Here is a 17,340-nt window from a genome sequence, read left to right as displayed (position 1 = left end):
GCTTTGGAATAGGGTTCAGATATTATGGTAAAGTCCTTGAAATGAAGAACTCGACCACTTCTCTGATTATTTCTAATCAAGGATCAGTTGCAGATAGATATCAGTGAACTTTCAACTGCGACGAAGAACACTGAGCTCGCAAATGTGATTCAAGACAAAAGTACAATATCAACAGGAGGTACATAAGTAGGAGACCTGATTATAATATAATCATCATTGATTTTAAGGATGAGAATTCCATATTGGTCTTGGTACATGGGTTAGATCATTGATCTAGCTATCATGGTACATAAGGCAAATGAGATACCAGCTGATTACATGTATGAAGTATAACTAATTACCCAGTTACTACTGTTAAATTAAGAATTATGGATGGGTGGGTTTTCATGGTCGTCTCAAAGGGCATGTGCTGTAATATGCACTAGCGTATTGTGATACCTATAGCTGATAAACTACGCATGTAGGAACTCCCGTAAAATTAGTTTTAAAGCGGGGGATAGCTTAGTATTATGCTGCTGGTCCACGAAAAAATCGCAGCACTAGAAGTGTTATAAAGTTGGGTAACATACAGACACACTGTACTGTGTATATATACATATATATATATATATATATATATATATATATATATATATATATATATATATATATATATATATATATATATATATATATATACATATATATATATATATATATATGTATATGTATGTATGTATATAATTTTATATATGTATATAAAGCAATTGCCTTAGTGGCATCAATAAGTTTCTTGCAGGTGTCTTCACATCGTCGGAGTTTTTTTTGATTCTCGTTCGTCAATTTCTGGTGAAAAATACGCAGGCTTCCCTCTTCCATTTATTGATTTTTGTCGTGACAGCTGTTTCGCCTTTATGGCATTATCAAGCGACTACTGACTTACAATGCGGCCTTTCGACCTTTTATATCATAGTGTGGGGAGAATGACCTTGAGGTCTGGGTGCTGGTTTGGTCAAAGGATTAACAACTTAACCATTTCAGGGCGTTGTTTTGGATACAGAGAACATGTATCAACAAAACTGAAAGTTAAATATTTGGTTAAATAAATATTCAAAATATAATACCATGTGCTAGTGTTTCCTAAAATTTGTGTTTAAAATTTAGTAAAATAAGGTAAAAAAATAAATAAAATTTTATAAAATATGTAAACGGTACAAATGAACAAATGTCTGTTTATACATAAATGTATAAAATATTAAACTTGCGTGTATGTGTGCGTCCAAAGGTTCTGCGTCGATTAACGGCTGGGGATTTGTATATATATATATATATATATATATATATATATATATATATATATATATATATATATATATATAACACGAACCCCAAGATATATATATATATATATATATATATATATATATATATATATATATATATATATATATATATGTATATTTATATATATATATATTGTGTGTGTGTATTTGTGTCAGTATGTTACGCAACTTTACACCATTTCTGGTGCTGCGATTTTTCGTGGACTAGTGGTAAAATTCTAAACTATCCCTCGCTTTAAAATTAATTTTACGGGAGTTCCTACGTACATAGTGTTTTAGCTATATAGATATCACACTCGCCCCGTGCAATTCAATGTCGAGAGAAATTACCTAACCCAAAACTGACCAAAAAAATCAAAGTACAGCACATACCCTGAGACCAGCATGAAAACCCACCATCTTTAATTCCTGATTTAAATACTATCATATATATACATATGTACATACATATATAATATATGAAATTACCATAGGCCTATTTCCCTTTAGCGGGATTAGTTCTTAAAGGCGGTAGAGTTCAGGTTTTCAGAGAATCTTTTTGATGAGGTTGCTACCACCGAGCATTTCCTCATCCTGGTTGCAACCCTCCACATTCATCTAACAAAAGAAGTACATAATTCACCACTTAAGTCAACAGAGAACCGGCAAATTGTCATGGTGTGCGCCCAAATCCAGGCCTTCTTGGTAAAGAGTAGAGTATGGCTTTTCTCTCTGAAATCAAAATACATTTTTGTGATAAATGTTAATTTCACTTTTGTTTTCAGTTTTGTTCCTGTGTCAGACAAGTAACACAGTGCAATGACTGGGAACTAAAGAGCATGTGCAATCATTTTATTCTACTGGTCAAATTACCTTTTTCATTTATTTTTTTTATTTTTTCGTAGAATTTTCCCCTACGTTTTTATTTAGCAACTTCGATTCCCTTCATCGGTATAGGAGGAAACACTTCGGCCTCTCATGTCCGTAAAAACGTCAATAAAATAACCAATTACGGAGCAAGAGGACAAGAAAAGTACTCCGTTCAATCCCGTTTTTATCTTTCACCAGGGGAATACAAAAATTTGAATTCAGCAGTTGGTTCGTTTTCATTTCGAGTGTTCTAAAGAGAAATGTTTTTGTTTCTGCTTTGTTAAGAAATGGGCAGCACCAATGAAGTTTTGAAAATAATCTCACGGCTCGAGAAACTCGAACAATAAAATGATCATTTTCCCTCAACGAATTTATTAAAATTTGTGCTTTGAGGTTTAGATGTGATCACTATTAAACAAAATTGTTTCCCCTTTTGAGCGTTGATGGTGTCATATCCGTCATCTCTTAATTAGGCCGGATAAATAGTTATAAATCACATTGCCTTTATAACTGGCGAATTATCTGTGAATGGACCGTTGATTACCTCTATTTGTATAAAACTATGTTGATCTTTTGAAAGAAATCAAGTATGGGTAAACTCGCCTCATCCAAATTGTGGGGTTTATATCATCTTTTTATTGCAAAGTATGTAGAATGATACTATTGCTAATGCCGGATTTCGTGTTGCAATTGTTGAACGTTCAGAGTATATATCTATCTATCTTTTGTATCCTCTCTCTCTCTCTCTCTCTCTCTCTCTCTCTCTCTCTCTCTCTCTCTCTCTCTCTCTCTCTCTCTCTCTATATATATATATATATATATATATATATATATATATATATATATATATATATATATATATATATATATATATATATATATATATATATATATATATATATATATATATATATATAATGGTGTCTCGTGTCATGACCCAGACAAGTGCAAAATTCAGTTGGTCATAAATCGCTTTCATACTTTAGCAATGTTACAACTGCTGCAATTTCAAAAACTCTCTGTTATAAGTGTTGCATCTAGGGAATTGTACCAATCTATTTCATAAGTACGCCAACCTTTGAACCTGGAGTTTTTTGTCCCTATTTTGTCTTACTGCTAAACAGTTTCCTCATGAAGTAAGTATAACAGAGGTATACATATCGTAAGTATTGCAATTAAATTGAATGCAAACGCTCAAGATTGCCAGTGACAAAATATTCATGTACTGATTAGCTTAACTTAGTATTTTTAAAGAAATAGCTAGCTGCAGTAATTTCATCCTTTAGAGTAACTATGAAGCAAAACTCAGAAGTACGGTAATTAGTTCCTCTCCCTCTCTCTTTCTCTCTCTCTCTCCATTGATCTTGATTTGATCACCGCTCAGTACAATAATGATAATTATTAGTCTCATCAAAGAGACGTCAAGAGAAAGCAAATGGGGGAGAAATGACAATTACCTGACTGACGTAGTCAGAGGCACCGAATTATTCACTGCACCACCAGCTCGCCACTATCCTGCTGTCAATCATAAATCATTAATTTCGTTTTCAGCGGCTCAACCCATCTGTCCACTAAAGAGAAAATGCTCACCACGGGAAGCGGCGGAAGTGTGAGGCAGCAAGGACCAAAAGTGGCAGTTTTTTCATGGCTTATAAAACATAAGGTCGCTTTGCGTTCCCCTCCGCCACAAACATCTTGAAGGAGGGTTGAAATAAAGCTTTCTAACGTTAACATGAACCTGAACGCCTGTTGAGCACAGTAATTGAACGGCTTCTTGTAGAACCCATCAGTATTTCTGCCTGTGTACAGTTTTATTCTGGTCAAAGCTATAAAGTAAAGATATTAGTTTTCGCATACATGTTTTGAAGAGCGTTACGTATATGTAGCCCTGAATACAATTAATGTTGAAATAGATATAATTAGGAATACAGACAAGAATGAAAAGATCCAGATTCCGCATTAGATAATAATATAGTAAGAGCGACAAAGAAGAAATACTATGGCAATAACAAAGAAGCTTACAACACAAAACAAAACATATATATATATATATATATATATATATATATATATATATATATATATATATATATATATATATATATATATATATATATATATATATATATATATATATATAATCATTTCAAAGATATTCCCCATCTATATAGAAATTTTATATATATATATATAATATCAAAGATATTATTGAACAATAATATAATGAAACAAGCATTTATGAAGAACTCTCCCAACAACAGTGTGTTGAAAAGAAACACTACAGAGTCCAATATCATGAATGAAAACTTTTGTAAGAACATGGTTATCAGTTAAGGCATGTATAAAGTCGACCCATATATTTCAGAACAAATATGTAAATGTACAGACTTTAAGAAGGGTGGCTGATATGGGACGAGGCAAAAAAGTGTGAGGCCACATGCGTGGGTAAAATGAGGTGTTCAATTTATTATCCTAGACTGAAGGTGGAGAACATGATACCTTAAGTGCTATAATGCTTCTTGATGGTAGAGGTAGCGATTCTTGTCTCAGATCCGTAAGCAGTGTATTGATCTCAAAAGCTAAAGAGTTTACTGCTCCTGCACCTCTCTTTCCACCAGTCAGATGTGAATATATGGTTTCCAATAAGCTGTATGTTCGTCTGTACTATCCCTCTAGTATATGTTTGCAAATTTCTACCACTATGTAGCAATACTTTGAAACTGTCATAGAAATGAAAACGATACAGGTCAGGTTTACAACCGGTGTTTCATTTTCTGTCATAAATTTGCCAATTTAAATCACGTGTCAGTGTGATTATAATAGGTACATTTATATATATATATATATATATATATATATATATATATATATATATATATATATATATATATATATATATATATATATATATATATATATATATATATATATATATATAATATATAATACATTATATATATAAAGTTGAGAATACATTGCTTTGCCCACGCTTTGCTGTTACCTTTTAACTAAATATTGATATTTGCTCTTTGCTTATTTATAAGCTGCTGTGGGAGATATAGAATTGAAACGTTCTGTTGACTGTTAGTTGCACCACATCTCTTTTGCTTGAAGAGTAGACTTTCTGTTCAAATACAGAGGAAATGATATTTTAATACCTTTCGTACATGAATATGCCTGTCACACACACACACACACACAAACATATGTATAAAATATACATATATATATATATATATATATATATATAAAATATGATATACAAAATATGATTTTATATATATATATATATATATATATATATATATATATATATATATATATATATATATATAATTATATTTTTAACTATAATTGTAAGACCAGATATACCATGTTGAAGACATTAATGGAAAACTTACTCATTTCGTATTTGCTCAGTAGACTTCACATCAAAAACAGCGTAATGTACAATGAAGGAAAAGTTCATGGATTCTGAATCCTTCATTTGCATGTTTTTTCGCCCTTTGGTATTTCCCACTCCAATATTCCAAGGAATATCAGCCACGAAATGCGAATCCTTCCCCGAGGTTCCAAATGTCATGGTCAGGGATTTCACCTGCGGTGGTTCGTCGAGGCAAATATTGCCACCGTGTATCAGTGGTTTGTGACCCAAAGGAGATTTCCAAATGTTCCCCGACATTAAATAACTCGCAATTCCGGGAAATTCCTGTTGCAGTCGAAAATTCGGCCGTGGTCAACAACTGTTTATGATTTGGTGTCACAGCATAAATCATAGAGATAGGATTTTTTTATTTGTTTCTTATTTAAGTTTCAAGCGTGAATAAACAATCGTTTTAGGCGAAACAAGAATGTATTTGTTTATAATTCTGCATAAACCAACATAAATTGCAAGGCGACACATACATACACACATGCTAACACACTCATATATATATACACACATACACACATATATATACATACATTTATACATATATATGCATATGTACGGATGTGTGTGTGTGTATTATCTGAGGCTATCTTATTTACTTGGTAAAGTGATTTAGATAATAATGGGTAGTTTTTAATCCTAACATCTCAAAGAATAAAACTCACCCGTTAAATGAACGACCAACTATCATATAAATATATATATCTACTGCTATATATGTATATACATAGATAAAGCCAATACCACGAAGGAAAGTGAATATTGCCTTTATTTATATATTCATCACGTTCCATATTTTCATGATTCAGTTATACATGTATATATATATATATATAAATATATATATATATATATATATATATATATATATATATATATATATATATATATATATATATATATATATATATATATATATATATATATATATATGTATGTGTGTGTGTGTGTGTGTGTGAATATATGATAGTTCGTTATTGATTAGAAGGTACGAGACATTTTTATTGTTTCGAGTATAAATTCCATTGACGTGGAATTTAAGGCAAGCTCTCCTAATCTGACCAGGATTCGACCTTCGTAATTATACTCCTCGGGTTACATAAAGTTACACAAAAGTGTTAACCTTCCGGTTCTTAGAAAGCCTTTTTGGTGAATCTGTTTGCTGCATGCTCTCACAATTCACCACATTCGACTTACTACCAGGTACTACAGGGGTAATGACAATTCATGTTTACCAATAGATGACTCGAATACATACACTGTGTTCCGTGGTTCCTCAGTTACCAACCAAGAGATTCGTAAGAGCTCGACTTTATCAAAGTCTGTCAAGTAAATTTTGTTATCTTTGAGCTTTTTGCTATAATATTCATTCATGAAAGAATATTTTTTCAGTTCTTGCATAGTTTTCCCTATGGTTTAAAGATTCTGGTCATGGTTTCTTGGTATGGACGGGTATTTTTCCAAATGGTAAAGTAAAAAAATGGGGCAGTTACCTAAGATGATAAAAATAACAAGTCTATTTATTTAAAATTTACGTTTTGTTCCTGGAATTTTGTAAGGATTGAGATGAGTTCCACAAGTTTCTGGATGTTAGTGTTTATAGACCTCTGGGGAAATGAAAATGTGAGGATTGACTAGGTAATCCAGGATCAACTATGACCATCTATGACATTCCTGGTATAGTTCTTCACTCATTCTAATGTTTTCAGTGGGTTTAGCAATGCTGAATTTCACCTTTGAATGCAGACTTTTCAAGATTCTGATTTTATGGGTGTGTACAACAGATCGAACAGGAGATGTCCGAAAAGAGACACAAGGGCTTCAGACCAGTCATCAGCGTGATACAGAGCCTTGTAATATGACAGACAACAATGGAATTAGTTCTTGATGGAGAAGTTAAATTGAGAGAGCGGAATGGTCTTCTTCTAGTTGACTTCACCCAGAACTGAGGCCACTTCCTAAGGTTGTGCCAGAAAGGGAAAATCGCTGAATAGGAGGCGTCGTTCTGCTATTCTAACTGACATCAGTAAAAAAGAAAAAGCTTGAAAAGAAATTGAATAAAAAACACCAAAGATGAAAAGATGAGCTGATTTCAGTTGAAGACAGCCTGTGTTTAGTTGCACAGAACTATTTTCTAAAAGTAAGGCAGGAGAAGTGTGGATTGAGTATGTGACATTCGGGAGCATGAAGATTGCGAAGATTTATTTTACATGCATTACTCAGATGATGATCTGAAGTGATACTAATGCCTTATATTTTGTATTTTAGAAATTTATATTTTTGTTACTTGATTTAAATGCAATGTAGTGTTTATTTAATTATTATGTTTTTTAATTTTTTTAATGAATGGGATACTGTTACCTTCCAATTTTTTTGATTTAATGAAGAGGAATGTTCATTTTTTTCAATGATGATAAGAATTTTGTAAATACGTTTTCTATTCCTAACTAAAATTGTAAAAAGTGTGCTTACTAGCCCCGGTCTCCCTACATTTAGGTCAGGGAGCTAACTTTCTGTCAAGATTCCATGTTCTACTGTCAACAAAGAATGTAAGTTACCTAAGATTTCAAAAAGGTTAATGAGCCCCGATGTTCTTGCGCTTGTTCCGCCCTCTCAAAGCAACTAACAACAGACTCTTATTACATCTGCATTATATAGTTCCAGAGGTCCTTTGTTCCCTACACCATTGGCCTAGGAACAGCCTTCCAGAGGATGTCGTGCAATTGGAACTTCAGAAGTTGAAGCGAAGATGCAATGCATTACTAACCTAATTACTTGCATTTTTATACATTTTTATCTGTCTATTAATTTATTTTTTTTTTTTTAATGAATGAGACATCTTCCTTTTGTATTTCCCTTTAATTCGTCTTAATAATGAACACCATAATAAGTCAATAAGGTTTCATCTTCTGAATAATAATAATAATAATAATAATAATAATAATAATAATAATAATAATAATAATAATAATAATAGCACTCAACGGAAGATGTGGGAAGGGAAAGCGCAAATAACAGACGCATTTTCAGAGGGTGCTAGATATTCGAACTTCTGGTGCCTTTCGCCTCGCTCTTAATCATGATTACTGGGCTAATGGGAAACCTTCCATTGCTAATCTGCCTATCTAGAATTCAATTGATCTTGTGAAAAAATTGTACTGCGTCCCTATTCATTCGAATACCCGATCATTTAGTTTTCAAACGCGCTCATATTTTACGAACGTCCTAATGGATGAGCTCAATTTTCTTACCGATGAAATAAAAAAGTCACGCTTCCATCTGAAGCTGAGAAAGCTATTGCATTTCTGAAACTGCGGGTTAATAATTATATATTCACAATCATTCAGTGGTGAATTTAGCTAACACACATATGTGATTCTCACGCTTATTATGATTATTTTTATAAAACTTATTTATAAAGTTTTATAATAATGACTGTACCGTTCCTGTTGACTGTCATTTCAATCTTTTTTTTACACAAGCTAACCGAAAAGATTCTATCTATAAAACTTACTCTAATAGCAGAAAACATATCTACGATCTCCAAGAGTGCAAGTTTAAATGCAACATATTCAGAAACCCTACAAATGAACATGCATTTGTGCATCATAACTCGGGTCAGTGTTTAAATTAAGAACATGATTTCCTCTTCAGGATACATATTACCCCTGAGAATTCTTCGGCCAGAAAATTTACTGAAGATAAAGAATAGATAAAAGCAGAGAGAGAGAGAGAGAGAGAGAGAGAGAGAGAGAGTAATAAAACTTAGCTCTTCAGGAGATGTCCTGACCAAAAGTTTAAAACTAGCAAAGAAGGCCTTGTATTGTATCCATGAAAGAAGTAAAACAATAAAAAAAAAAAATATTGCGCCGCCCAAACCTCGCTCGTTTTGCGAATATTCCCAGAATCCTCCAGGATTCTTCTTAAATGTTGTGTTCACAAGAAAACTCTTCGTGTGAGACAGCCGTAAATGACAAAGGACTGGATGAACAACCTTTTAAAGAAAATGGATCGCTAACAGTTGTGTGTGATATTAGATCACCTTATGACCTCTTATGACATGAACATGGCGTTGCAAAGTGATGTCAGGGTAAAAAGTATTACTCATTTGCAACCTTTTCTGTGGAAGGCATAAGTCAAAGAGTGTTGCACGAACCAATATTAAAAAAAAAAAAAAACTCCGCACGTCTACACTGCTTGGTTATGTAAAAACATTGTGTTTCCTCATTATTACATGATTATGACCCAGCAAACAAGTTCCTAAAGAGGGTTAGAGGGCAAATTTTCCTATTTTTTACCGTTAATGCGAGAGAACCACAAAATAGAGGGTGTTTCATGACTCCACATTGGAACAATAACTGTTATTTGCATGCGCTACTAAGGTTTGGAATTTTTTTTACCTTGATTTTCTCATGACTACGTCACGAAAGAACCTATCTAAAATGTTGAAAATCTACGTATTTTTACCGAATTTTACTTTGAAATACTGTTTGCAAAAGGAAACAATGGTGATTATTAATACAACCCCCCCGCACACACACACACACGTATATATATATATATCATATCATTTTAATTCACGAATTTGCTTAATACGATCTGATACCAATACAACATTTCATCAATACTGTGACATTTTGTAAACATGATGCAAAATGCAGCAGGCTGGCTAAAGGCTGTCCTGCTTTTAATGTTAACGCGGTGTCTGACTCATCTCCATTTCGGATAAAGATTTTATCACACTATTTTTTTGTTTGCTTACTCGTTTATTTATTGTTGGCAAGACTAAAAAAAAAAGTTATATATGGATTTTTACGAAATTTTAACCAAAGTTGGACGTCGAGGTTAGCAACAAATAATTATATTTTGTGAGTATAGAAATATAATTTCTTTGAAAGGTGAACATTTTTGGGGTGGATTGCTCGGCCTTATTTCAAGCCCTTGCCGCAGAAAATCTATAATTAATGTTTCCTTCTTCAATATTCATATGTTCGTAAGGTCTATGACATTTGTGGAAATATTCTCCCTCTAAGTGCTTTTTGTTGGCTGTATTTGTTTAAACAATAATAAAAATTTTTGTTTTCACAATTCTGCTTGTTAGTTCATCAGTGAAATCAAAGCGAGTTGCTTGTTATTCTTAATCTCTGCACAATTGCTCGTTTCCACATTTACATTTCAATTGTCATTATAAACTGCACAATGACTTAAGATCCTGTAATATCTTCGAATGGAACTAAAACATAAAGAGTTCTCGTAATAAGTTAAAAAAAAATTTTCTTTTTTAATTACAGGCATTTTAAATTCGTATCCTTAACTGGCATTACTTCGTTTATATCTAGCTTTTTATTCCGTTGTTTTAAAGTTTATTCAGTTTCAAATCAAAATTAAGAATTAATTTATTGATCATATCTTCATTGCACCGAAGTCATTTACGTCTGTTAACACGGCAGTCCCTTGTGTGACAGACCAAACCTAGCTCAGGAGAGGGACAGCTCACCTGTGAAGCGTTTATAATTGGTGGAAGATACGAATCAGAATGTAGTAACGACAGTATATTCCTGGATGTGCTCATAAGTTCTGTATTGAGTCCTTTAATGACTATGGACACTGGATGTTTAGAAACACGATATGTTTATTTCTTCGGTATCTAGTTGTTGCTATTATTCCAACTACCTCAGAAAAGCGTTATAAAGAAAATATGCACTTCTAGTGGGTTCCTCCTGCTCATTTGTAACCTTCTTTAACCTCAAGAATAGGGCAATACTTCTCTCAACGAGGACAGACATAAGTGTGTTTGTAAATGAAAGCAGATTCACATCTATCCGTGCTATTTCTATCGTATCTGTTGGTTGGAAAGAGTCAAGACGTACACATCAGTCCTCTTATCCTCTTCAATACCTTACCATGGTTACAGTACGCCTTCAGGCAAGGATTGCAGTGACACGAAGTTGGCTTAATTGAAGCAAGCTAACCAACCCAAATAGTTTTATGGTGAACACCTCAAGTATTTTATTTTCCATTGTATGGCAACAAATAATTTGTTCGTTTATCTATCTCTTCACTGGCTATATATCGAAGATGGGCAAAATCAGTATAGTAATACTTGCATAATAATTTGTTTTCTGGTAATTTTTGGAATACATCTTTCATTAATGTCATGTATTTGTTGTACATTACTGGCACCAGACCCTAAGTTAGCTTAAGCCAAAATTTATCGGCCTGTGTATGCTGTTAGAATCTGAATAAAAGATAATTCAGTGATGTACCTTAAAAAAAAAATAAAAGATCATAAGCGGGACTAGGGTAGACAAGCCTGATAATGTTACAAGACCTTGGTATCGTGGCACGCCAATATAAATCTATTCAGATTCAGGTGTCCCAAAGGAGCTGTTTCCACCCCAATAATTTCCGTCTTATGATCAACGACTTTTAGGCACCTTTTCCTCACTCCTTTCCATACGGATTATTGAGCTTTTTAAAAGCCATCCTCTGCTTTTACAATGTTAGACTTCTGGGAATTCTAAGAGATTGTTTTATCTTATTTAATTTTGTTTTCTTCTTGTTTTTCTTTTTAGCTAGGTCACTAAGGCAGAAAAAAATTAAGAATAATACGTGATTAAGCATAGAACTAGTGTTACATCTTTATTTGATATGAAAATTACCAGACTTCGATGCAAGTGTAATACTTGAAGCCGTCCAGCAGCTCCACCTGCCCCCATTCTCCTCCCCCTCAAAAAAAAAAAAAAAATAAAGAAAACAAAAGCATAAATCAAATGACAACATGTCAAGTAATGTCCTAGTTAGTGTCAGTAGATCTAAATCGAACAATTGACTTTCCAAGTACAGATTCATAGCCTTCAAACGTCAGGTGTACTCAAGCTTCGGGAAGACACTTCAATCTCTCATTCCAGGTCTCTACTCTTCTTTGAGAAAATGAAGCTCTCGCAATACTCAGCAAACAAGTCTATGAGCCTAATTAACCATACTGATTGATGAAACTGAAGCAAAGGTAAATTACCAGTTCCCTACATGTTTAGGTCGAATCTGCTAATTTTCATCTGGCCATGTAGACTAATTTATAAAAGGGTATCCACGATCTCACCTCAGGTAATCTATCAAGTAAACCTACACATTTACAGTTCAAAACGATTTGTATAATAAAATGAATAAGTTTTACAGAGTACGAATTAGCCAGAATTTCTTCCGACGACAATGGAAAACCTTCAAGTTTCATTTTGCAGCACATAGAACTCTTCCTCTTCTCTCTCTCTCTCTCTCTCTCAGTTTCTGCTCATTTTTCTGATAATCTCCATTCCTCTTTTGCATCGCAGGTCCGCTTGTGTCGGTGACAGTGGCTCGAGGGGACACGGCCAGGCTCCCATGCAGACATCCGAGACACCCAGAGGACACAGTCAGCCTCGTCTTGTGGTATCTCAACCATACGTCAAGACCATTCCTGAGGTAATCAAAAAGAGGAACGCAGACGACTGAAAAAGAAAGGCAGCCACACAGACTGAGAGACAAAGGGAGACACAGATGGGGATGTATAAAAGACAGGGACAGACGCTGAAAGGCATATTAACTTTGGTAGACCAAACCTCATGCAGAAAGATAGGTTATGAAAAAGACCGGAACCATGCTAAATGATGTGAAGACACACGCACATCCGCGCTGGCGCGCGCTCACACACATACATATACTGTGCATATGTATACAGTATGTATATGTACTGTATATATTGTGTGTGCGTATAAAGATGAATTTGGAAGTGGGCAGTTGAAATAATAACAGAAAATGCAACAAAAGACCATGATCATATAATATTACTCTAATGCAAATACGTTTTCATGTTTTCTCCGTTCATATTTTAATGCATCATTCATTCGAGTGGGTAAGTTGTCGGGATAACTTTGAGAGTAGTTAGTTATCATTTGCCAGCTGAATCTTTCAGAACGCAGGGAATAAGAGAGAGAGAGAGAGAGAGAGAGAGAGAGAGAGAGAGAGAGAGAGAGAGAGAGAGCAACATTATTTCATGGGGCCACCATGCAATACACACAACTATTTTACCCTAGTTAATCTTAACTTCCATACCCTGGCTTTACCTAAACTTACTAGACGTGGCCTGTGAATCCAAACCCCTTGAACAATGAAGACCGATGTGAGTACTGAAACACACGAGAGGTTGGGGATTAACCGAACTGAGCTTTATCTGCCTACATCCCACTTACATGGAGCCTCAGGTTGCATGACAGTTACTAATGTGATAAATTTTTTTTTGCTTCTTTAGATGTCGTTTTGCAAGGGGAATAATTTGGATAAAAATGAATGGATTTAATGAGATGAGTGTCGTAAGACGGATGAGAAAAAATACATATGGTAAAACAGCAGCTTACTTGCTCGGGACCCTACGAAAGTACCTGGCAGGTAACTACTGGTCTACGTTCAGAACACCGTAGAATAAAAGCTGTTTACTTCTTAATAAATGTAGAATGAACATATTTTCGAATATATTTGCCGTAACTGTTCCTTGCGGTTGATAAAAACTGGATACATGTGTTTACTGCGGCTCGGCCGTGCTGGTCGCCATTACTAGGGGGTTTTCAGGCTATCACCCGCTTCGTAGTTACTACGCATGAATGAGTAGTTTCAAATTGACCTCTGATATTCTCCGATTCAGTTTCAAGCCTACTCAGCCAATAATAAGCCTCGAATAATTACAAGATTTGGTTAAAGCACGCCGACCTAGTTTGGAATTCGCTCTTTTGAATCGTGACAGCGAATGTATATGGTACGGTGCCATTTTGATCCCAGTGAAGAGGAATGGTGGGAAGTGTTTGAATTTGCGCCAAGCTTGAATCTATTCTTAACTTTCTAACATAGCCAAAAGTGTTAAATACCAAGTATACGTGCCCTGGGTTCAGGAATGTTGTCTACCTGTGTGGACAAAACAGATTCCGTTGTGACAAAACTAGGCTACTCGCGATTTGCTTGGTAATACTATACATCTCCGGTTTAAAAGGCACAAGGTGACTTGGTTTGAAAATAACGCATAAGTTAGCTTAAATCCTGTAACTGTGTCGGTGGTGAAAAAGTTGAAATTGCTAAAAGCCAAATTTAGCCAACGAGAATGTAATACTGTAGAGGAAGGGAAATTGCCGAAGTGCTGACAAGCCATCACCTTCATCATTGACAAAACTCGAACAGGTACCTTTTTCACGTGTTTTGAAGTTCAGTTTTAGGCTACCCTATACCCATCAATTTTCCCCGACGATGCCCCAGTAATTCCACCCAATCGGTAAGGCTCGGGATCTGTTTAAAAAGGGAATGGAAACGTGTTAGAACAGGAAAAGGCAAAATTTTTACTTTAAACCATTAAAGCAGTTTGGACTTGAAAATATAATTTTCGTATGTTGTAATGTGTTTTCTGAACGTTTCTGGACCTAATAACCCAATTTAGGGTCGCCTAGAAGTGCGTTTGACAAGGCCAGTTCTTTAGGCCTTCGTTTCAGGAGACAAAATGATGTACGTAAAACATAAAATAATGGCGTAAATACCATAAACGTTTAACGTCTTGTTTTTGGTTTGCCGAAATGACCTAAGGCGAAACGACCAGGACTGGTCCCCTTAGTGTATGATATTAGTTTCAGTATTTTGACCCCCTTAATCTGAATGGGGACTTTCAGAGGATGAAGTCCTTGTAACCGTTTTGTGTTTTCCCAACCCAAAAATAACACAGTGGCGTAAGTGGTCCTTTATCGCCCCGGGTCCCCGGGATCTGTTTAACCATTCCTGGTTGACAGGACAAGGGAATGGCCCCAAAATGGTCAAGGGCCCCATTTTATTTGGAAAAGGAAAAGGCCTCAATTTCCAATTTTGAACAAAATTTAAACAAAAATTAAAGCAGGGTTTGGACTTCCCAAAAATATAATTTTCGTATGTTGTAAGGACTGTGTTTTACTGGCTGGGTGAACTGGTTTATTGGACGTTCTTTTCATTAAGAAATGACCTAACTAATGTAGCACCTAACAGGTAAAACGGACATAAATTCAGACATCTGTGTTTGTCGGCAGACAAACAGATGGCGATATCGAGTTAACATATGGTGGCGTTTCGGCCAAGGCTGGCCAGTTGAGATTCAAGACAGATTAATGGCCATAAGCATAATTTGTGAAAAGAGGGCGTCTTCACAAACAGAAACATACACACAGTTTGATACAGAAGATGTTGGAACGTAAAACATAAAATAATGGCGGTAAACAACAATAAAAAACGTCTTGCGTTGTTTTGTAGGCGCTCCTGTTTTGTCCTGGCCGAAATGACGAACACTAAGGCGTGTTTGGAAAACGACCAGGGCTACAAGTACTCTCCCCAAGACGTGTGTAACTGATTGTTTGGAAGAGAGTGTATGATATTAGTTTGAAAGTATTCTATGACCCTTCCTTAATCTGAAGGCTGGGGACTTTCAGAGCTCGGGAGGAAGCTGGTCCTCGGATATTTTACTCGAGGGCTGAAGGATTTGTGTTTTCGAGAGGGGCCCAACAGGCTGAAAACGTGGCTGGTCCTACGTTTCAGCTCGTCCACAGGGGGCAGGTTTCCTGGAGTCCAGGGGGTGGTGGAGTGGGTCGCGGAGGTCGGACTAATACTGAGAACTCAGGAACGGCGGGAAACAAAGGGTCTATCAGGCGTGGGTCGTCATCCCAGAGTGTCACCAGTGTAAGGGGAGCGACATACTGGCTGGGTGTTAACTGGTTTATTGGTTGTTCCTTACTGAGATAACCAGAATCTTGGAAGATGTTATTGACGGTAAGGTCTACACAAGACAGGTAAAACGGACATAAAGGTTCAAATCTGTGTTTGTCGGCAGACAAACAGATGGCGATATCAAGAGACCCATTGGTGATGAAACATACATCAGTGGAAGGGTCAAGACATATGGCCAAAGTTTCAAGACAGATTAATGGATACAATGCCAGCATAATAAATGTGAAATGGAGAGACCTTTCAATTTCACAAACAGAAACATTTTTGATACAAAATTCGTTGGAACATTATGAGTACATGATTAGAATGCTTATGTAAATGCAAGTAGTGGTGATTGTACATACGTTAAGACAACAATGCTTAGGAGAAAGACTGAAATATTGTATGGTTGAAATCGTTCCCGAGACGCTCCTGTTTTGTCCTGTCGACGATGATTCTCGACGAACACACGAACACGGATCGTGTTTGGAAAGACAGGGTGGTAACGTTGATTGGGGTATGGGCAGGGCCCATCTAAGGCAATTGATTACTGCTTATAGGGGTCCCAATTATCCTCTGAGGATCCTCATAATGGCCCCATTTGCCCAGATAATAAAATTTCTGAAATCTGCATTTACAAGTGCCTTTAAAATGATCCTACAATTGCTTTGGATCGCTTCGCTTGCCTCCCACCCCCTTAAGAGGGGCCCCAAATGGGACTGTGCCCGCGGCCCCCAAAATGTCTAGGAACGCCCCAGCTTTCACATGTGGTCCCATGAATTGTGGGATATAAGGGTGGGGTCCACTAACTCGGAAAGTACTCATTACCCAATGAAAGCAATGTCAGAAACGTTCAAAACACAGTAAGGGTTATGAAAGTGATATTGTCAAGTACAAAATGCAATAACGGTTTAAAGTAAAATAATACCTAGGGAATGATTGCGAGCAAGCCCTTGTGGCCACATCTGGGCAGGACACCAATGGCAGGGTAGGTTA

The 17,340-nt window shown here is 35.5% G+C and overlaps 1 protein-coding gene across 3 annotated transcripts in view; it reads left to right on the top strand.

Moving 5' to 3' along the window:
* The window catches only part of LOC136827948 (cell adhesion molecule DSCAM-like), a 250,663-nt gene that overhangs the window by 122,459 nt on the left and 110,864 nt on the right, over positions 1–17,340 (top strand). For 2 of the 3 annotated variants that reach the window (XM_067085503.1, XM_067085502.1), the window contains one exon: positions 12,936–13,065. In XM_067085503.1, the coding sequence (XP_066941604.1) occupies positions 12,936–13,065 (130 nt within the window). Of the gene's footprint in view, positions 1–12,935; positions 13,066–14,003; positions 14,900–17,340 lie in introns of those variants that run through there. The other variant, XM_067085504.1, reaches the window with a different exon arrangement.

This window comes from Macrobrachium rosenbergii, chromosome 42 (genome assembly GCF_040412425.1).
Source record: "Macrobrachium rosenbergii isolate ZJJX-2024 chromosome 42, ASM4041242v1, whole genome shotgun sequence".
NCBI classification, from domain to species: domain Eukaryota; kingdom Metazoa; phylum Arthropoda; class Malacostraca; order Decapoda; family Palaemonidae; genus Macrobrachium; species Macrobrachium rosenbergii.
The sequence above is the reverse complement of the archived record's forward strand: the minus strand, read 5'-3'. Positions and strand labels throughout refer to the sequence as shown.